This window comes from Poecilia formosa, unplaced genomic scaffold (genome assembly GCF_000485575.1).
Source record: "Poecilia formosa unplaced genomic scaffold, Poecilia_formosa-5.1.2 Scaffold164, whole genome shotgun sequence".
NCBI lineage: Eukaryota > Metazoa > Chordata > Actinopteri > Cyprinodontiformes > Poeciliidae > Poecilia > Poecilia formosa.
This window is the reverse complement of record NW_006800103.1, coordinates 1183822-1205507: the sequence shown is the minus strand read 5'-3', so window position 1 is coordinate 1205507 and position 21686 is coordinate 1183822. Positions and strand designations below refer to the sequence as shown.

Genomic DNA, 21686 nt, shown 5'->3' with positions numbered 1-21686 from the left:
GCAGTATGCATTCAGGGAGATAGTGTATACTTTTTGGATTCATTAATTCCACTGAAACAATTTTCTGAAACCCACCAGCTTAGATTAATGTTTGTGAGTTGTAACTGTTTGAAATTGGTTAAGTTTGGGATTTAATCTTTTATTCTCATGGTTTAGGGGTGGAACATGCCAGTAATTAGTCCTTTCATAAATCAGTATTTATAAGAGGTGAGTAGTAACTAACATTTACTCAACTATTTTTTGAGGGGAAGAAATTACACCATACTTTTCTGTAATAGTTATTACAATTATTTATTTATTAAGACATTGTGCATTAATAAACAATTTAGATTTAAATACATCCAATTACACCAAAGGGTGATTTCCACTGTTTGTCCCCCTGCCAGATGGTACAGACTGAATGGTTAATACAAAACACACATACACACACACACACGTAGACACACAACAACAACAACAGCAACAGCAATTTTTTGTCAAAAGTCATTTTGATGAAAAAAAAGAGAGAAGGTGACAATATTTTTAAAAACAACTTTTTAACTTTACATACACAATATCACAATTTTATATATCAACCAAATCTCCCACGGAAACATATTGACCCACCCATACATATTACCTTTACTTCAGTTATATGGTAATATTGCTAGTATTACCTCAGTAACATTTCTGGACATTCCACCTACTGCGAGTAACTTCACTAAATGAAGTGGATATATAAAAAATATTCAATAATATTTTATTGGTGCCAAAGTGAAATATATATATAAGAATATAGTGAAGAAGTGCTACTCCTATTTTAGTACAATTATTTAGTAGGCAAAATGATACATCTGTATAATAGAGCTTGAATATCTGCATAATAGGAATAAATCTGCAGATTTCTGCACGTCAGTGTGTCAGTGTTTCATAAAAGTAGGAGGAAGTCTTGTCAGATTGAGTTTATGTGTCAGTCACGTGTAAAAAAAAATATTTTAAAAATTAAAGGTCTTTGAAAGGAGCGTCGGACTGTGCCGCACTGTTTTCTATCAATTTAATCACGATTTGGAACGATCGTGACGTTACCTGTTCTGATGGGCGGGGCTTGGCCTCAGAGCCAATAGTATAAGCCGTTAACTTGATTGACAGTCGTGATACCCAATCAGTGTTATTTCTATTACGACAACTCCGCTCTTGGACCCTGGCGCTGGAGTTTTTGTGGCTGTGAGAAATCTGTCGGCCTCTGGGAGTCTGTTGGCCACCAACATCCTGGAGACGTGAGAGGAGGATATCATCTTGTGTGTATTATATTCACTGAATTGTCGCAGAGACTCTGCGTTCATCTCGGAGATACCAGGTTATGAAAGCAGGGAGCTGCTCGCGCCTCCTAACCCCTTTTAAGCTAGCTGTCTCCAGTAACAAACGTCTGTCATATCGGTGGTTTTTGCAACCAAACCCTCTGAGGGTGAACTAGCTTAGCTGGGGTTTCTTTATATGGACCTGGAATAGCTGTGCTGAATATTTCTCCTCGGATAATCCAACCGGGACCCAGACTGGCACACCCTCAGCCGGGTCCGGATTCCTGGCCGCTGGAAGCCCTCTCAGGTGAGGTGAATGATTAGCCGGCAGCTAGCCAACGCTAACACCTGGGTAGCTTACGGCTAACGGCAGCTCAGGGTGCAGCGTTAAAACCGAATGAGCTTAACGGTGTGTATGTGTGTTGTGTATGTGTGTTGTAGGTATTTTAAAGTGACTCCCAGCAACGTCGAAACGTGTCTATATTCTGTCGTAAAGAACTGTGTAACCACGGCTGTCTCCACCCTGATTTTTACAGCATAACTACCCACATCGACTCCTTAATGATTGGATAAACATTATTAAAAAGCAATATTGATTCTGTTGGGCAATTTTCCTGTCATCCCAGAGTAACATCCACACCCCACGGCCCACTGTGGGCGTCGCTGTAGTTTGCGCACATAAAAAAATCCATCTAATTCCTTCAATCAAACACGGATCTTTTTATTATTATATATTTATGGTTTATTTTTCTATTCATAAACGTGATAGAAATCCCACGAGCATCTGGATGATCCTATATTTAGGCCCCATCAGCAGATGAAGCCACCTGGTTCATGAGAGATCTGAATTGATCAAATCTGACAAGGAGTTTTGCTGAGTTGTGAAATATTTTAGAGCATTTTGCAGTGTTTTTCCTCAGCTGATAAGTAAAAAGTAACCACTGTTGATGGTAGCAGGAACCTCCACTACTTCTAAAATGAACTGTTCAGAGTTCAAGAGTCATTGGACAGGAGCAGCAACACACACCTGGTCCTGTCATGGTAAATGGTCCCAGAAGTTATTGCTATACGCGATACTATTGTTGTTTTGAGTTCATTTTCAAGTAATACAATGGTAATGGCATAATACAATGGCATAATAATGCAAGAACATTTTATTCTCCAAGATCAATAAACTTTAAATTATATTGAGTATTCAACACTAAAGCTGGAAGACCTTTTATAGATCCAAAATAAACAAACAAAACAACAGAAATGACAAGTCTATGCAAACAAAAAGGTGCAAGTTGAGACCAAAGAAGACCCTTATCATCCAGTTTTTGGTAGAAAGAGAAAAACAATAAATTATGAAAATGGAAGTTATTGAGCATGTTTTAATTTATTATGCAATTAACTGAGTTATTGTAACACACTTACACACACCTAATGTGAATTTGGATGCAAGCTAGTGATGCAGTGGACTTCTTCACATGTAGAAGGTAACCACAGTATTGGAGAATCAACAACTATGTAATCAATCAGGATGGCGGTATGATTATTTCTTAATATGCATAAGAAATATTACGCATATTAATATTTACGCAATATTAATATGCAATATTATGCAATAGTTTAGATAGAATAGATAGATTGATATGAATTTTAGAATATAAATCTAAAATAAAGAATCACCTTTATTGGCCAGTATCATGTGCAGAAACAGAATTTGGCTTGGTCTGCACACAGACATAAAGAATAAATATATATAATTAGTAGGGCTGGAAAATATATCACTATGTCAGTCAATATTGATAAGTATTGATTAGGTTTTTGTTTTAAATATGTGAAATACTGCCAAACTGCTGATGCTACTTTTCCTGCTTTATCCAGTTTCCTTTTGAGCTGTTTTACTTTTTTCTACTGTCACTCCATGCCGTTGTTGTTGTTGTTAAGAGGTACTATGGCGACACTGCAACTACAAAGTTACTGAGTTACAGGTTGTCGCTTGGTAACCAAAGCATAAATTAGTTGGTTAGTGACATGACTAAAGCCTTTCTTCTGACTACATCGCCCAGAATGCTGTGCGGTTCTGGATCAGACTTCACTGAAATTATTGAACATTCTATTGATTGTATTTTCTATTGGTACTGATTACTTGTCTATTGTGATTGTTGTTGTTTTTGTGTTACAATTTTTCTGTATAATGTTTTCCACTTTTCTGTCATCACATCCTCACCTCTGTAGTATATCAGTAATTTCTCCGCCATGCATCTTGGCTGAATGACCGCTGTTCAGATCAAACTTCAGGAGCTTTCTGAGTGTTGATATTTTAAAATGAAACCACATAAGGTGGATTTTGCATCGCACACCTGCTTCTATTTGGACTGTTTCACTTTGCCGTCCTGGGATGACCCCGCCATCTTTATTTCTATATCAACTGACTTCGCTCAAGGATGACTGGCAACTCCCTCTTCTGGATGGCAATCACACTGAAAAAAGATTAATCAAATTGAACTAATTTTAATCTAAAGTGTATTGGGAATTAATTGTAAGTCAATTAATTGTTTGCATCTCAACGGTAAATCTAAAATTCATATTCAGAATCTGTTTTATTGATATTTTGTGCACAATCAAGAAATTTGACTTTGGTTTTCAACTGCTCAAATACAAACATAAAGAAAACATCTGTAAACTTTTTACAGGAATAAAATAAAGATAGGAACAATATGCATGTGTATTTGCAGTCATTTTTTCCACATATATAAATCAAATAAACCACAGAATGGTTGTTGAAGCATTGAATTAAAAGATTACTTATTTTTTTCCCCCAAGAGAGAAGAATAATCAACTTAGGCTGTAAGGGAGAAGAAACTCTCTGTGGAAACAGCCCTCATATGAAGGTTTAAGTTTAAAGTGTCCAGAATGTGTAGGATCAGCAGAGATGCTAGCTCCCCTCTTCCTGACCTCAAACCTATAAAAGTGCTCGATGGAGGGGAGGCCAGCCATTGCAGTTTGGACCTGTCCTGTTTAGTACGTGAACCAAAACACACAGCAATGGACGAACACAGAACAGACAGAATAATGGCCGTGTAGAAGATGATCAGCAGCTCCTTTGGTTGGCTGTGCTTTTTGTGTTGCCACAGGAAATACAGCATCACCTCAGATCATAAGATTTCCTTATGTCGGCTCAGATCAGTCATCACTTCACTGCTGCTCATTGTACAAAATGCTGCTTCTTCAATGTGAAACTATAAAACAGGAAGATAGAAATCCATTTCTATCTGGAGAACTCTTCATTATGGGTAATATCGTTATGAATACAATAGAAATACACTTTATTGTACCAAATTTAGTAATAACAGAAGCAAAATGACATAACAGCATGCAGATTCACACAAAGATAAAAGTATCAAAAATAAAAATACAAAATAATATATTGTACAGGAAGGGCAAAATTACAACATAATGGCATTTGAAAGAACCTATTGTTTTTGTTGGTTTCAGTTTCCACATTATTTATTTTACATTGACTGTTTTAGTCCTAATTACAGATTAAACAAATTAAAGTTGTGTTGTTTCTACATGTTTGACCAAACCTTTGACACTATTGGCGTATTTAAATGTGCTCTACTGGTGCAGAGTTACCAAATAAATTTGTATTTCAGTACATTTCTATCTGTATTTAAAAAAAAAAGTTTTAAATCAATTCAGCTCTGTTTCTTTTGTTTACTAAACCTTTAATATCGGTATCAGAAGTGAAAAAGTGGATCAGTTCATAACTAACATAAAAGCTTTACATAGTCCTATCATAATAGGACATTTTACCAGATGATAAATTGTTTCAGAAGTTATTGCGATAAACGATAATATTGTTGTTCTGAGGCAATTTTCAAGTAATATAATGGTAATGGCATAACAATAATGCAAGAACACATTCTCAAAGATCAAAAAACTTTAATTCTTAAATGAACATTTAACACTGGAACTGGAAGACATTTTGAATATAAAAATTAATGAATCAACAGAGATAACTAATAAAATTAGTTATGAAGTCTCTGTAAACAAAAATGTCCTTAAAATACATGATAGTTGAGACCAAAACAACAAACTAAAGACTTTTATCTTCCAGTTTTTGGTAGAAATGAAGAAAAGAGAATCATGCAAATAGAAATTATTTGATTTGTTTTATTTATCATGTGATTAATTGATTTATTACTTATTGTGACAGGCCAAGTATCTCATGTTTTCTCATTGTGTTTTATCTCTGTAGGTGGAGCATCCTGACCAACCATCAGAGATCGGGATTGAACGAGGAAGGAGGGAATCCCTCTGTCCTGTTTTTGAAGAGGAAACTCTGAACCCATCTGTCAAGAATCTCCTCTTCATTTTGTTGCGGTTCGTTTTAGCACTTTCCTCCAGAGAGGCGTATTCCCCTAAGGGTCAAGTTTGTAGCGCTGTTATCCAAGCCTCAGTTCTCTCTGAAGGGCCGAGCGAGTAGAGGGAAGTCCCTGGAGAAGGAGGCGAAGAGGAAAACCGCCTATAGCTGTTACATAACCAACAGCCACGGTCAAGCCCACCGTCATCAGCAACGGCTTTAGTCCTGCCACATTTCTGCCCTGAAATGAGATAATTACCCTACATCATCACTGAGTGTAACGACTCAGCAGCTGCACGTGCATGGATACTAATGGATGGTCTGCTGGATTTAGCCCTGCGTGTTTTGGGAAGAAGTGCTCGGTGGCTTCCTGCTTTTTGCCCTGTGATCGCCTCGGGAATGTAGCCGGCAGGTGAGGTGGTTTCAGCCGGCCACCGCTGGGGTTTAGGGATGCCCCGACACAGGAAAACCAGACTCCTCCTGCACTGGCCCGCATACAGACTGCTCTGTCTGACACACGTCCTGGACTGAAGCTCCAACACGCTAAGAAAAGGGGGTTGGCATAATTTTTTTTTTATTTGCAACCATTTTGCTGCATTTCTTTTTTGCTGTTTTTTTTTATTTTTTTGGATGCGGATGTGTGGAGCTGTCGATGTAATCTGAAGAAGACCACAGAGAAGAAGAAAACAGCGCGCCTCAGCAAATCATTCCTCTCTGTTCTTTGTTTCTGCCTCACTTGGTTTATTTTTTTTTCTCTCTTTTGTTTCCACCTGAACAGGTCTACCTCTGCCTACATACCTCATTTATATTCCCAATCAAGCTACATCTGGCCACATCAGGGTGATGCTCTGCTGGAATGACTTTCATTCAAAGGGTCCAAACACTTTTTTTAACAGAAATTTTATTCCACTACAAAGATTTCTGCCAAGCCTGTGATCACTGAGTTGAACATCATTCCCTTCAACTCATTTCTTCTGCTAAAAGAATAGTTTCTACTCTTCAACATGTTTGTTTGCATCGTTTTGGGCCAAAACACAAATTCCTTTGGATAATCTGTGACTTTTGCAGTCAGCAAAGTAAAAAAACCAGAGAAAAAAGAAGCATCCACTTTGCTTTTCATGCCGGATGTGGTGCTACCTAAAAGTCAGACCCCTCCTCTCCTTTGCATCCAACCTGTCCCTGTTTTTGCTCTAGAGTCCGCTTATCCCGGAGTGTTAATGACGGACTCCTTAACGTAGTGGTTGGCGAGCGAAAGCACCAATCGCAGCTTACAGGAAGTGATGCCAGGTAGCAGCAGTAAGAGCGGAGGGCGGGGTCCATCCTCGTCGCCTCTGCCGCACGCTGTGGTCTCACCCAGCAGGCCCCTCAGACCTTCCCGCTATGTCCCAGTTGCAGCCGCCACCTTCTTCCTCGTTGGGTCCACCACGCTTTTCTTCTGCTTCACGTAAGTCACATTAATACACACAGAGTACCCAAAAAATTGTACTCTAGTAAAAGTAAAAAGTAGCCCTCCAAGAAATTACTCATGTAAGAGTAAAAGAAGTATTTGGTAAAAAGTTTGCTAAAGTACTGAGTCACTAATCAAATTATCAATCATTTAACTTTTAAAAATTGCATTATCAGACGGACCAAAATATAAAGTTAAGTGGAAATTTTGGTATTTTAAGGATGAAAATGACAACAAAATTACACAAAATAATTTTATCCAAATCAGTTTCTTTCAAAAAAAAAAAAACATATGAGACTTTAACAAAAACTGCAGCAATTACAGTGTCTGGTGAATTTTTGGTTAAAACATGTATGTTTTTTATTCAGTGGGTAGAAAATCCAGAAATTTTACTCAAGAGTAGAGATACTTCATAGCAAAATTACTCAAATAAAAAGTACAACATAGTAAAAATACTCCTAAAAGTGAATTTTTTTCATAAGTTACTCAAATAAACGTATGTAGTTATTACACAACTCTGGCAACAAGGCAGTTCAGAAAGCTTTACATCATAAAGACACAAGAGTACAAAGTCACAGAAAACACCACACAGCTAATAATTGAGAAAACTAGTAAACATTACATTTTGCCATCATTACATATCAAAACATTGGTCAATGTTTAATTTTTATGGTTCAAAAGCAACTTTAGTCTAGATTTAAAGGAACTCAGCGTTTCCAGATTTGTGATGAACAGAGGCTGAATGCTTCTTCTATTTATGGGTAAAAGTGTTTGTTTAATAGCAGAATTAATATAGTTTAGTTTTTGTTTCCAGAATAAAGTCATAATATTACGATAATACAGTCGAAATAATACAAGTATAAAGTCCTTATTGCTTTAGGAAAAAATATAATCACAATAATGTTGTTTTTTCTTCTTTTTTTTTTAAACTACACATCATTAAACAAAGTATGAACTATTTAATTGAGAATAACTGTAGTACGCTGTAATAATATTTTATCAATCAGTTAAAGCAGTTTTCAACGGAAGAAGATTAGGGTCACAAAAAAAATCAGTTTTTTTTTCTCAGAATTTTGACAATTTGAAAAAAAATCTGACTTTAATCTTTTAAGATCAAAAGTAAAAATTCTGACATTTTTCTCAGATTTTTGACTTTTGATGTCAAAAGATTAAAGCCAGAATTGTTTTATCAGTGGCCACAATCTTCTCCTGTAGTTTTCATATGCATTCTGCTGAATTACATCAATGTGAAATGATGTTCAGTGTTATTTAACTTTAAGAAGTACTCATTGAGTGCAGAGGTTTGTTAACAGGTTTTATCAACCCGTTTTACCACAACAGACCCTTTGAGGACATTCATAATGTTGATTTGGCCCAAAGTAAGTTTGACTCCCTGCTCTGAAGGAATCAGGAGTAACCATCTCAGACAGTTTTATGGGGTTTGCAAACATGATCAGTTTAATCTTTTTGATGATTTCCCATTCCCGGCTGCCGTTCCTGGTGGCACAAAGCTAAAACCCAAACACTCGTTCTCCGCTGCTCTCTGCAGTTCAGCTCGGCTGCTTGTCACAGAGTGAGAATGTGGAGAAAAGAGGCAAAAGAGCAGCAGTGGGGAAAAAGTGAGGAAAATCTGGTGGAAAGGTGTGATTGTGTATGCAGAGCCGTGCCTCTCTGCATGTATGCATGTGTGTGTGAGATGTAATCTGTGTGTGGTCAGTGCGGTGGCCGGTCAGCTCTGTGGATTAGTGAAGGGAAAATAGGCCAACATCTGTCACCCTGACAAAAGCCCATCATCCAGTCTGTCACTCCGTCTCTGTCCCTGTAGCCCGTCTCGGTCTCAGGTGAACACTGAACATCGGAAATAAAAATTAAACATCTGCTTACAGCTGGGCCTGTCGTAATAAATCACATGACAAATTGAAATAAACTCAATAATATATATTTCTTTCCAACAAAAACTACTGGATGATAAAAGTTTAAAGACAAAAGCTCCTGTATGTTGCTGAGAGGTTTTCTCTTATTTCAAGTGTACTGAGATATTTGCAGTATAAACTAGAACAAAAATACTTGATAAGATTTCATGTTTTTGCAGTGATTGGAAACAAATGGCGCACTGAAAACAGTAGTTTAGCCGAAAGTCTTTTATCTACTTTTTTTCCTAATTAATTTGTCGATTATTTTTTCCTCTTATTTCATTTGTTGTATCTTGTTTCATTTCTGCTCATGTTTTTAAACTCTTACTCTTGATTTTTCTGTGAAGCACTCTGAATGGTCTTGTACATGAAATGTGCTGTATAAATAAATTTGCCTTACCGAACCGCACCGACCCGATCTGCATCAGTCAGAGAAAACGTGTGATATTTTGGTTTCTGACGCGGTGCCGTTGGGGTTTCAGGTGCCCGTGGCTTTCTGAGCAGTTCTCCGTCGCCGTTCCCATCTACAATGGAGTCATCTTCCTGTTTGTTTTGGCTAACTTCTGCATGGCCACATTCATGGACCCCGGCATTTTCCCAAGAGGTGAGCGAATGAAAGTCGTTATAGAGGAGGTAGAAGCCTCCAAACTTAACTTACTGGTTTCATTTTTAAATCTAAAAACGCGCGCTGTTCCTGCAGCGGACGAAGACGAGGACAAAGAGGATGATTTCCGCGCTCCGCTCTACAAAACGGTGGAGATCAGAGGGATTCAGGTCCGGATGAAATGGTGCTCAACTTGTCGTTTCTACAGACCACCCCGCTGCTCCCACTGCTCCGTCTGTGACAACTGTGTGGAGGTGCATTCAAGGACACACACACACACACACACACTCATAAAAGCTGTTCTTATTGTTTGTCGTCATCTGTCTCTGACTAGATCAGAGTGATTCGAGTCAGAAGTACCAAAAATAACCTAAAATCAATCAAAAAATGTAGTTTGGTTTCAATAAATCAATTTATCGCATGAAAATTTAATCAAACTCCATTTCCATTTGCATGATTTATCGTTTTTCTCTTTTATCTCTTTTTCTACCAAAATCTGAATGATAAAAGTCTTCAGTCTGGTGCTTTGGTCTCAACTAGCCTTTATTTTGAAGGAAAGCTTTGTTTATAGAGACTTCAGAATTAATTTGATTTGTTGTTTCGGTTCTTTTAATTATTTTAAAATGTTTCAGTGTTAAATGTTCATCAGTATTTAAAGTTTGATGATATTTGAGAATGTGTTATAGCATTATTATGCCATTGCTTGAAAATGGTCTCAAAACAACAATATTATTGGTTATTGCAATAACTTATGGGATAATTTATCGTCCAGCAAAATTTGTTAATATTAAAAGGCCAAATTGCATATAACATTTTCCATTGCAAGAAAATTATGCCAGTAATAATTTTATCCTGATTACAAATAAAAAGTCTCAATTTATATCATCTACTTGTGCTGGTGGGGCCAAACAAAGTCAATCCAGGGGCCACAAAAGCCCCATGAGCCACACTTTGGACACCCTGAATAGTTTGACTTAGAGATTAAAACCGAAGCGACATGAGGAGCCTCCGGGATAAATTCACCTTTCCTCTGAGGCTCGGTTTGGAACAGGAGTGTCAGATTTGGTGAATCTCTCAGTGGAAGATTTTAATGCTGCAGAGCAAAACGTGTAAAAACTATTTTTATCCTGAGGAGGATATTTACCCTCCAGAGTTTTAAGAACAGGGATCAGCCCATAGGGTCCCAGTGTGAAGCATCAGTAATTTCAACAAATCAGTGGTATGAATATGTTTAGACAGTACGGTGAAAAAAACTGCTACATGTGAAATATTTTTATTACAGTGGGGAAAACGCAGCAGATTTTTAAAGTTCTCCCAATGAAGGGGGATGTTTGTAAGTTTCATTATAGTTGCACTTCAACTGTGAGGGACAGAATCCAAAAGAAACACACAGAAAATCAAATTATTATTATTATTAATTGAATGAAATAAATATTTAATACAGTTTTGTTGACAAAGGTGGAACAGCCTGCTTCAAGCAGATCTAAATGTGTTATTCCAACTGTTTATTTGCACAGCTCTAAACTCAACACTTTAATAGCTCTAACCAACGATAACTGAGGGAATCTTGTTTTATTTGTGACTCTTCAGGAGTTCGACCATCACTGTCCGTGGGTGAACAACTGCATCGGCAGGAGGAACTACCGCTACTTCTTCCTGTTCCTGCTGTCTCTGACGGCTCACATCATGGCCGTGTTTGGGTTTGGCCTGCTCTTTATTCTCTGTCAGCGGCAGAACATCAACCACCTACACGCCATCGTTACGTATCCTTTAACGGTTTTTAACTGTCCCATTTACTCACCAATTAGTCTGTAATGTTTGGTTAATATGCACTAACAAACAGAGGTATTGATCTACCAAAAACATGACCAATTATATAAGAGAAACAAAAACATTAGGACAAAGACGAACCAACATAACCACATGGTGTCACAACAAAAACAATGACATTGCTAAACATATGTTGATTGGGATAAAATAAAAGGCGCTTTATGGGGACATTTTGCTTCATGTTCTTAAATATTTATTGAAACTAGATGAAAAACTAAAGTGTGATCCAGTGTGTGCTCCACTGCAGGCCTGAGTTGTTCATCCTCCTTGACCCGCTGTGCTGCCAGGCTGGCTGTAATGTGTGTTGCAGGCTTATTCCTCATCCCTGTCGCCGGGCTCACCGGTTTCCACGTCGTGCTCGTGGCCAGAGGCAGAACAACCAACGAGCAGGTAGAAAACACGGAGGATTGTTCCCGCTGTTGGCTTCAGAGATTACTCGCCAGAACATTCACAAGGTTTTCAGTTCTGACGCTGCGGTTTTGACGACCTGTCGCTTCGACTTTAGGTGACAGGAAAGTTTCGAGGGGGAGTGAATCCTTTCACTAATGGCTGCTGGAGGAATGTCTCTCATGTTCTCTGCAGCTCCCAGGCACCGAGGTGAGTTTTTTAAACTACTTCTGTAGGTACAGAGTAAAATCTGCGGAAAGGCCGAATCCAGATGTAGCCAGACATTTGAGAAAACAAATACTTTTTTAATGTGTTTTGACCTTGCAAAAACAGTTTTCTTGTGGGTGTTTCTTTTTATAACAAGATGCAAAGTTTCTTAAAACAAAGTTCCTCATTATATCAAAGCGACTTTTAAATCTAGATACAAAGAGAAAGTTTCTTCTTTTATGGAGGTAAAAATACATTCCACTGACAGGTTGACTTGTTAAAAAGCTATAAAGTTTCACTGATGACTCTCCTTTTCACCTCATTTCTTCTAGACAATGTCAAAGAATCCCAAAAGGTTTTGATGTTTTTCTGTTACAACCTTTCTTATTTAAAAGAAGATATATATTTGTTTTAATAAGATAAATCTCATCGAAGTGAGTTCTCCTTTCACTGAGTTTAGCATCTTGCTATAAAACGTTTTTCTCGTTTTTTTATTTGGCTAAAACATGAACATTTTCTTGGTTTAACAAGTTTTGCATCTTGTTAAAGCTGATTTTTTTTCTAATTTCATCAAGTTTTTTTTCTTTAAATCTCACTAAAATGTGAATTTTTTATTGTTTATTGCTTCACCGCCACGCTGTCTCTGCAGGTACTTTGGCAGGAAGAAGTGCGTGCAGAACGTGAGTGTGCAGCCTCCGTTTCTGCGGCTGCAGCTCACCGAGGCTCAACTGGCAGCCAAAATCCTGGACAACGGCATCCAGGGAGACCTGCACCGGGTGAGAGCGACACGCCTGCTACCGGGGAAACGCCTCCAGCTTTAGCTAATTGTTTAGTCTGCTGCTGAACAGATGCTTTGCATGTGTGGGAAGTAGATAGCTTTGCATACAGGATGGCAGGAGGAGGTTTAATCATTTGGTTCTCCAGATTTAAATGAGTTATTGTTTGAATGTGTCACACATGAACATCCTGCAGCCTGACTGAACACGAGCTGAAAGGGAGAAGGAAGAAGAAAAATCTTTTATAAACCGGCCCCTTTCTAAATAATTACACCGTTTTCTGGGCCACATATTCATTAAATTAACAATGTAAACTTTGGTTAAAACATGTTTTGTTTGACTTGCAGAAAATCCAGAAATTTTCTCAAGTAAGAGGAGAAATACTTCATAATAAAATTACTAGAGTAAAAAGTACAGCATAGTAAAAATACTACTAAAAGTACATTATTTCAAAAACGTTACTGAAGTACATGTAATTGAGTAAATGTATCTAGTTACTTGCCAACTCCTTCGCATCCTGGCTGCCATGTAGAAGAATCAGCTGTTTTCTGTTTTAAAATCAAAGTTTGGAGGAAACATTTACAGCTGCTAGAGACGCTGTGTGAGTCAATTACTGTACTGTTGAGCTGAAGTTGGTGAGTTTTCATGTGTGTTATTTTTTAAATTAAAGTTTTATTATCATGTGTGCTCTGGTTCTGCAGTCCAAGTCCAGTCTTGAGATGATGGAGAGTCAGTCATGTGACGCCGAGCCGCCTCCGCCTCCGAAACCAGAGCTGCGTTACCCTGGAATCGGCCAAAGGAACGCAGAAGGTAACAAACATCACCGACCTCCGACTGCAGCTCCTCTTCCATAAATGAAGACATTATTCTCGATTTTAATTGAATTTTTGGTTTTTAACGGTTTAATTTTTGGAAAATATTAATCTTCTTCTCAGTCTGAGCTAGTGAAGCCAGCATGCTCCAGGCCTCCCATCCCGTTTGACATGTGTGTTTTACAGATTTTATTTATTTGGAATTTGAATTAAGATCAAATCTTTGATGAAATATTAGTGCCATTTACTAAAAAGTCATAATATTACAATAATACAGTTGTAGCAATGTGAGAAAGTAGGAATAATACGAGAAAAAAGCCACTAATATCACAGGATAAAATCGGAATGTTATGAGAACTGTTACACGGAAAATAACAAAAAAATTAAAACGAGCCTGTTTTGAAGCTGCACTTTGGTTCTGGTTTTACAGATGAATAAATACTTCATCTTTTAACACATCAGCATCAAATTGTTATCAGTAGCAGAACTTTTAAATGATTATGCAAACGACTGAATCACACAGACTGAGGTTTCAATTCATTGAAATTACTTTTTCTACTAATTTCTAAGACGTTCTTCTGGTAAAATCGCATCTTTGTTCTGCCAATATGATTATATTCTCATAATTAAACAAAAAAATCTTGTCGCTTGGTCATAACACTCTGTCATGATTGGAATACAAGACAGTGAGAATTTCTTTATAATAAAATCGGATCTGGTATTAAAAGACGAAAGATTTTTCTCTGCGATGTGTTTCCTGTGTTGATGCCTTCCTGCAGAGTGCAGCCTGCTGGGCAAAGCTCCTCCCACCCCCACCATGTATAAGTACCGGCCCACTTACAGCCCGGGGAAGAACCACACGACTCTCACTCATGCTTACGCCAACCAGGTAACGATCCGCCAGCGGAGAAACCAGGCAGAACCTGCCGTCTGTTTCTGCTCCATTTCTCTTCGTTTCTGCTTCTTTTATCGCATCAATCTAATGCATTTCCATGTTTTATTTTATGTTTTTCCTTTTGATTTTCCGTTGCCCATCTTGGTTTCAGTGGCTTACTTTTGATCAGTATCAGTAAGTGATTATTTTAAAATCATTTTTCTCTCTTCGTTTTGAGCGTGGTTTTCCTGTTCCCTTCCTGTTTGATCTGGACATGGGTCAAATACTGAACAGAACCTTTCAGAACCTTTTCCCAGACAAAAATGGCTGCCTCTAGTAGTACACTGCAAAAACACGCAGTGTCTTTATTTAGCATTTTTGATCTAGTTTCTCATGCAAATATCATAGTGCACTTAAAATAATACACAACTAAATTACAAATAACTTCTCTGGAGGAAATATGAGATTTTTTTAAGTCAATATATTTTATTATTGATGAAAAAGTAATTGTTTCATTGGCAGATTAATTCAATTATAAACGATCATAAGACATTTTTTTGAAACGATTATAAGACATTTTTTCCTGTTTTCCTGTTTCACCATTTAGCTTCTACATCTTCCTGTATAAAGGTTATTTATAAGTTAGTTTTGTCTTATTTCAAATGTATTAAGCTGTTTGGAGTAGAAACTGGATCAAAATTACTTGGCACCATTTTGAGTTTTTACAGTGTAGCTGCGTTTCCATTGACAATATAATTGCTCAAATAGAAATTACGGAAATGAATTTGCTTAATTGAAACACGCCATTTTAGAAAAATCTAATGTTTTGTGCTAAAAAGGATCAGCTATGTTAAAATAAATCTATTTCACGAAACGGCAATTTAAACACTTTTTTAAAATCACGTGATCAACAACCAGATATTACAACTACAGGTGAGTTTTCAGCCTTCTTTTAATTGAAGGAGCTCAGTGTTTCAGCAGTGTTTCAGTTTTCTGTAAGTTTGTTTTAGATTGAAGGAGCACAGAAGCTGAATGCTGCTTCTCCATGTTTGGTTCTGGTTCTAGGAATGCAGAGCAGAACCAGAACCAGAAGACCTGAGAGGTCTGGAAGGTTGCTACGACAACGACAGGTGTTTATTGTGTTTTGGTGCCAAGCCATTCAGTGATTTATAAGTTAACTGAAGTATTTAAGTCTTTTAGATTTTGTCTCTAACGGTTGTACCTATGATGACAAGTTGAAGTTACCAGCTGCCTCTGCACATTCATTTGGATTTATTCTCAGTATTTGTCCCCATGTCTGGTCCAGATCCACCTGACTCTCCAGCAGTATCCAGAACTCCTCTCCTGTTTCTCCAGAATAAAAAGTTTTCCTTTCTGATTAGAACCAGTCTGTCTCCTGTTGCTGTCGTCATCAGTTTATTATTAATGTGTCTTTAATGTCCTAACAGCCTCCATCTTGTCTGTCTACTTCTTCTGTCGTCTTCCTCTGCTGCAAATGCAGAGAATATTTAACTAAACTATATTGTCCTCACATCATTAAAAAGCTTTAAATATCTTAAATTGAGGCCTTAAAATGTCTTAAATGCATTTAAAAAGTTTCTCATAGACATCGACACAAAGAAATCCCTGATCTTTAGGTAATATTCAAACCAGTTAAGTTCTGGACTGGAGTCCCAGTCGCTTCAATGTACATCATAATTAAGAAGGTCAAATGCTTCATTTGACAGTTAAAAGATTATGCTATAAAATTAAACTATGTACACAGAGTTGGGTAGTAACTAGTTACATTTACTCAATTACAATTTACCCAAGTAACCTTTTTTTTTTGTTGTTGTTTTTAAATGTACTTTTAGGAGTATTTTTACTACGCTGTACTTCTTACTTTTACATAAATAATTTTATTATGAGGTATTTTTACTTACTAGAGTAAAATTTCTGGATTTTCTACCCACTTAATGAAGAACAAACATGTTTTAACCAAAAACTCACCAGACAGACACAAACCTGCAGTTTTTATTAAAGTTTCATAAGTTTTTAATTAAAAGAAAAACTTTCTTTTGCTTGACTTTTATCTTTTTTTACTTACATAAATTATTGTCATTTTGCTCCTTAAAATCTCAAAATGTCCACTTTCTATCTTTGTCCGTCAGTTACTTTTTTAAATATTAATTGATTGATCATTTGATCAGTTACTCAGTACTTGGGCAGACTTTTTACCAAATACTTTATATTTTTACTCGAGTAATTTCTTTCTTTCCGCTACATTTTACCTTTACTCCAGTAAAAACATGTTGAAGCAGAGCTGCCTCTCCTGAAAACGTGACACCGGTCCTTTAAGTTTCCTCCTCTGCTCAGCGTCTCCTTTCTGTCTCCTCCCTCTTCTGCCTCCTCCAGTTGAGTCGAGGGGAGAGCGTTGGCAGCGCCAGGGACTCGTCCTCCTCCACCTCCTCGCTCCTCCAGGCCAGCCAGCAGCCTGGTTTCCGCTCGCAGCCCAGCCTGGACCGCCGGGACGCGGTGTCGGACCGGGCCGTGGGCGGCGGCGAGCGGAGGGAGGCGGGGCGGGAGGCCGGTGGCGGCGGCGGCATTCCTGGCTACACGCTGGGCGGACGCTCCTACCCGTCCTTCTCGGACCCCACTGTGCTGTCGGCGGTGGCATCCCGGTCCTCCAGCTTGGCTGGCGCCGCCCACGTCTCCGAGGCGACCACCGCCTCCACCAGCTTCAAAAGCTTGGCCAATCAGACGCCGCCGCCTCACCACCCGTCGCGTAACGGCAGCCTGTCGTACGACAGCCTGCTGGCAGGCGAGGACTTTGACAAAGCGGCGGCCCCTGAACCCCCCGCGGGGAGACCCTGTACACCAGCAACAGGCGGCTACGGCTCGCCCTTCCTGTCCCAGCAGAGAGAAGCCGACCTGCCGTCCCAGTCCTCCCAGTCGCCCCATCATCATCACCGCTCCTCCCTCCACCACCACCCCTTCCTTCATCGCTCCTCCTCCTCGTCTTCCTCCCCGCCTCCCCCGCCAGAGCGGGACCGCCTCCTTGGCGACCCCCACACCGCCCCGGCTGCCAACTCCTCAGCCCCGCTTCCCCCGCACCATCATCACCATCACCACCACCACCACTCCCACCATCATCACCACCACTCCTCCTCCTCCTCTTCCTCGTCCTCGCGCCCGCCGCGCTTCGCTGCCCCCCACCACGCCTATCCGTACCGCACCCGCTCCACCGACGTCCCGCTGGGCTCCAGCGGCGCTTCCGCTCGCTCGCCGCTCTCTGCCCACCCCCCGCCGCTGGGCAAGTCGCTGTCGTACTCAAGCGCGGCGGCGGCTGAAATGCAGTACCGCCTGGTCCGCAAGGCGTCGGCATCGGCCGGCGCGAACGCCGCCGGCGTAGGAGGAGGAGGGGAAGGCGGGGGGATGGGAGGAGCCATACAAGCACCAAAGTGAGTATGACTTTCACCTTTGACCCTGACGATCGGTTTGCTGCTAACTCTGAGAAAGCTACATGCCTGCCAGAAACCGGACTGACTGCTCCTCCTGCTCTTCCTCCTTTTCTCCCTCTCTCCTCCTCTTCCTCCTGCCAGATTTCCTGTGAGTTCCTCCTCTTCCGTTTCTCATCTTCCTCTCATTTGTGAACGTTTTCAAACAGTGAATTTGGTGCCGCCATTTTCTTCAAATCGAACAGAATTACTGTCAAACATTTGTGCAGCACAGATGAAAATTTCTGCCGCTATAATTTTAAAGATACTAATAAAAAAAGCTTCCAGAGGTCAAAAAGGTCAGACCTTCTTCAAATCAGACAAAATTGGTGTCAAATGTTTGTGCAACAAATTTTTTTATTTGTGCTGCTATCATTTCAAAGATATTAAAAGTTTCCAAAGCTCACTGGAGGTCAAACGCCTTAATCCTCCTCACATTTGCAAAATGAAACAAATTTAGTGTTTGTGCAGCAAATATGTATTTGTGTTGCTGTCATTTTAAAGATATTAATAAAGGTTCCCAGAGGTCATGTAAGGTCAGCCAGTTCCCCATTTCCTTCAAATAAGACAATATTGGTGTCGGTCAACTCGACCAAGTTTGTGCAGCAAAAATTTTAGTTTGTGCTGCTTTTGATTTGAAGAGATTAATGAAAGTTTAGAGGTCCAAAGGTCAACCATTAGATTTGAAGGTTTGGGGTCAATTTCACTCGGGTTTGTTTTCATTGTTGTGTCTGATGCTGTTGTTCTTGTGCAGATCTGTGCTGATGTGGTTTTTTTTTTTTATGAGAATGCATTAGGCGTTCTCACTTCTTAAAGTTTTATTTCTCTTTAGAATCTGAGAATGCAGAGTATAAACAGAAACTAAATCTAAATCACAATTTAGCAATCTCACTCCTTAAGATTGTTTCTCTTTACAATTCTTTTTCCATGTTCCTTAAGTTTTAATGCATTTAACTACTTCCACGTACTTCAACCAATGTCAACAATTCATATTTCAAAACCTTCAGCTTCTGCTGGAGACTTAAGATGTAATTTTTGGTCATTTCGACTTTCATACTTTTTAAAATATTGTAACTTTCTGCCCCATTGAAATAAACTGAAATTCTTCAGATTTCTACAAAATTTTGCCCACCTCTGGAATTTGATTAGGAAACACTTTTGCTGATGTATCACAGAAACGACAGCATCTCTGATTTGTTTGGAGTCTGCATGACCTTCTCTTCATATCAACATTCGTTTCCAGTCCTTTTCACCGTTTTTTAATTAGGCTGGATCCTTTGACACTGCAGTGTGAAAATGTAACAAATGTTGCACCTCCCAATCCCCAATCAAACCGGACTATCAGGTGTGAAAACACTCCAAGTGAATGGTTTTAGCTAATTTTTATCCAAGTGACACTTGGATAAAAATGTGTGCAAATCTTTGTCTATATTCTGCTAAGGTTAAAACACACACACACACACACACACACAATTTCCAAAGTGCGTTGTTTCTATTGAATAAGAATTTAAATTAAAATTACATGTAAATAAGTTTGCAGCTAGTCATTAAAAATCACGGCAGCAACGGTTACATAAGACATATTTGTTATTCAGCCATGGCACTAACATCATCCATCAGCCAATCAGAGGAGACGTCATGTCTTATTCAGGTGATGATGAGACAAACTCCTTATACCTGGGAGCCGCTACATATCCAGCGTTTAGGGGAAATTGTAGTCACCGTTTTTACAGAAGAGCGTTAGATTCAACATGTTCAAATGACACAACTTGTTATGAATTGAGCAGTACTATGAGATGGAGCCAGCCGCTTATTGTCTGAAATAAAAACCCAAAAACAAACCTTTATCTTTCTACCACTTCCTGTCGTCTTCTGCGTTGTTTCCGCCAGTAGTAACATCTGGGTATTGATGATGTGACTTGTGTGATGTGAAGAAGAGTTTCTGTTGCAGATTTAGTGCAAAAACGTCTTACTGAAATTGCCCTGTTTCCGTATACAATTCCAATTTGCGGACTTGTATAAATTTTAGCAGAACAGGAATGAAATAGTCGATTATCCTGATCCTCCTCTGAAAAACTTCCATCACACCCTAGGCTCTAAATCCTGGTGTTTTTATGCATTTCTCTCATGAACCCAGAGGTGAGCTGATCCAGATGAAACCTCGGAGTCGGACCAATGGTGGCCAGCCCTTTTCCTCCTCTTCCTCCTCCTGCTCCGCCCCTTCCTCCCCTTCTCACCTGGTCTCCTCGCCCAGCAGACCTGCCGCAGACCACCTGAGCTCGCCGGTGACTCAGAGTCCGGCCCACAAGCCTCCGGCCGGCGGCGTAAAGAAGGTAACCGGCGTCGGGGGAACCACCTACGAGATCTCCGTATGATTTCCACTTGACTGTTCACCTGAGGAATCTAACTGGATCGTCCTGCCGCCCCCCTTACCTGAAACCATGAATCTGATAAAAAACAAAAAACATTTAACTCATTTCTTGAGTTTTCATCCTTTCTGGAGCTTTAGTTTTTTGGATCTGGATTCTGTTTGGACCTCCAAGAACCTCCTAACATAGGTTTACAAGTGTAGCTTTTCCTACGGTTCAGATGAGCACTTTGGACTTTGTTTAGATCAAATTTGTTTTTTTATATTTTAATAAAAACGTCTGGTTTGAGTGACGGTAATCCTGCGCAGACTGTAGGAACCTCATGGGATCGAGTCGAAGGGCTTCTGCGGGAACTAAGCGTAAGATCGGTCGGACGATTATCGGCAGAATCTCCCTCCGTAAATGCAGTGGACTCGGAGCGGGAAACGCTCATGTCACCACATGTTGCCTGATGCATGAGAGTCCCTGTAACCTCTGACCCCTGACCCTATCACACGGAGGAAAAAAAAGGTGCAGCTCTCTGAACTCTGATTCCAGGGAATGCGACATGTCAGCATTGAGGGAGTAAAAAAAAAAACTACGTTCTGATTGCCAGTGTTTTGCTATTTTACTGATTTACTCAATGTGAATTTAATTCCATGTCTGTACAGGATGATGTGTTTTATTATTTTTTTTTAATGTGGATTTATTTTGTAAAACGTTCTTGGCAGACTGGAGCATGCACTGTTTGCCACCGTAGGCTGCTGTCATCAGACTGAGGAACATTTCGTCTGTTTTTGAACAAACTAAAGTGAATATGGAAACTATGTGCTGGCTCTTGAAGGAGCAAAATTTTATAGAAAAGTCTGAGCAATTGCCTTGAAAATTAACATTTCAAGTTATTCTGTTTTTTAATTTTATTTCTTGTATTTAATTTGACCCCTGTTTTATATCAATTTATATGGAAACATAGCTGTTGATAAATGAAGAGTTTTTAAATATTGAAGGGAATGAAAGGAAGAAGGCATCCCTTCTGATTGGCTGATTTGCTTCAGCCGCTCTTTTTCCAGAATCACAGCTGGAAAATGATCTGGATCCCCGTGAACAATTCAACACGGAACCGTTTGGGGGAAAAAATCCCAGCCACATTTAGAAGAAGATGCCCCGCCGGAGGATTTCGGTGGAAATTTGGATATTTGCATCAAACGGTTCTAAGCAAAGTTGATATTTTGTGTGTGTGTGTGTGTGTGTGTGTGTGTGTTGGGAGGAACAAAAACATTTCAGATAGAAAGTAATGTGTCAACCTGAGTCTGAAAATAAATGGTTAAATGTGGACAACAGGAGGACATAGTACTCTGTGTTATCAGTTATTTTTAGTGCT

General features: G+C 39.3%; 1 protein-coding gene and 1 long non-coding RNA gene across 3 annotated transcripts; both read left to right on the top strand.

Annotated features, from left to right (window-relative positions):
• Positions 1–1145: 1145 nt before the first annotated feature.
• Positions 1146–21648, top strand: zdhhc5a (zDHHC palmitoyltransferase 5a). Of its 2 annotated transcripts, XM_007564648.2 has the most exons (13): positions 1146–1584; positions 5527–7075; positions 9474–9595; positions 9692–9849; positions 11186–11358; positions 11713–11815; positions 11931–12022; positions 12669–12795; positions 13497–13605; positions 14387–14496; positions 16876–17921; positions 18063–18069; positions 20095–20188. In XM_007564648.2, the coding sequence occupies exons 2-13, from the start codon at positions 6912–6914 to the stop codon at positions 20098–20100; spliced, it is 2217 nt and encodes a 738-aa protein (XP_007564710.1). In that variant the 5' UTR covers positions 1146–1584; positions 5527–6911; the 3' UTR covers positions 20101–20188. The 2 variants fall into 2 exon arrangements, with proteins under 2 accessions (XP_007564710.1, XP_007564709.1); XM_007564647.2 differs by lacking the exon at positions 18063–18069 and having other exon boundaries at positions 20095–21648.
• On the top strand, positions 18076–19777 carry LOC107837661 (uncharacterized). Its single transcript, XR_001663702.1, has 2 exons — positions 18076–18416; positions 18474–19777. It is a non-coding gene; the product is annotated as an uncharacterized LOC107837661 (long non-coding RNA).
• Positions 21649–21686: the final 38 nt, after the last annotated feature.

Bases quoted from the DNA above. Each gene is read 5' to 3' on its own strand.
- zdhhc5a (XM_007564647.2), top strand. From the start codon at position 6,912: ATGCCAGGTAGCAGCAGTAAGAGCGGAGGGCGGGGTCCATCCTCGTCG. The intron at 9,596-9,691 runs GTGAGCGAATGA...CTGTTCCTGCAG, and splicing joins CCCCGGCATTTTCCCAAGAG to CGGACGAAGACGAGGACAAA. The intron at 11,816-11,930 runs GTAGAAAACACG...CTTCGACTTTAG, and splicing joins GCAGAACAACCAACGAGCAG to GTGACAGGAAAGTTTCGAGG.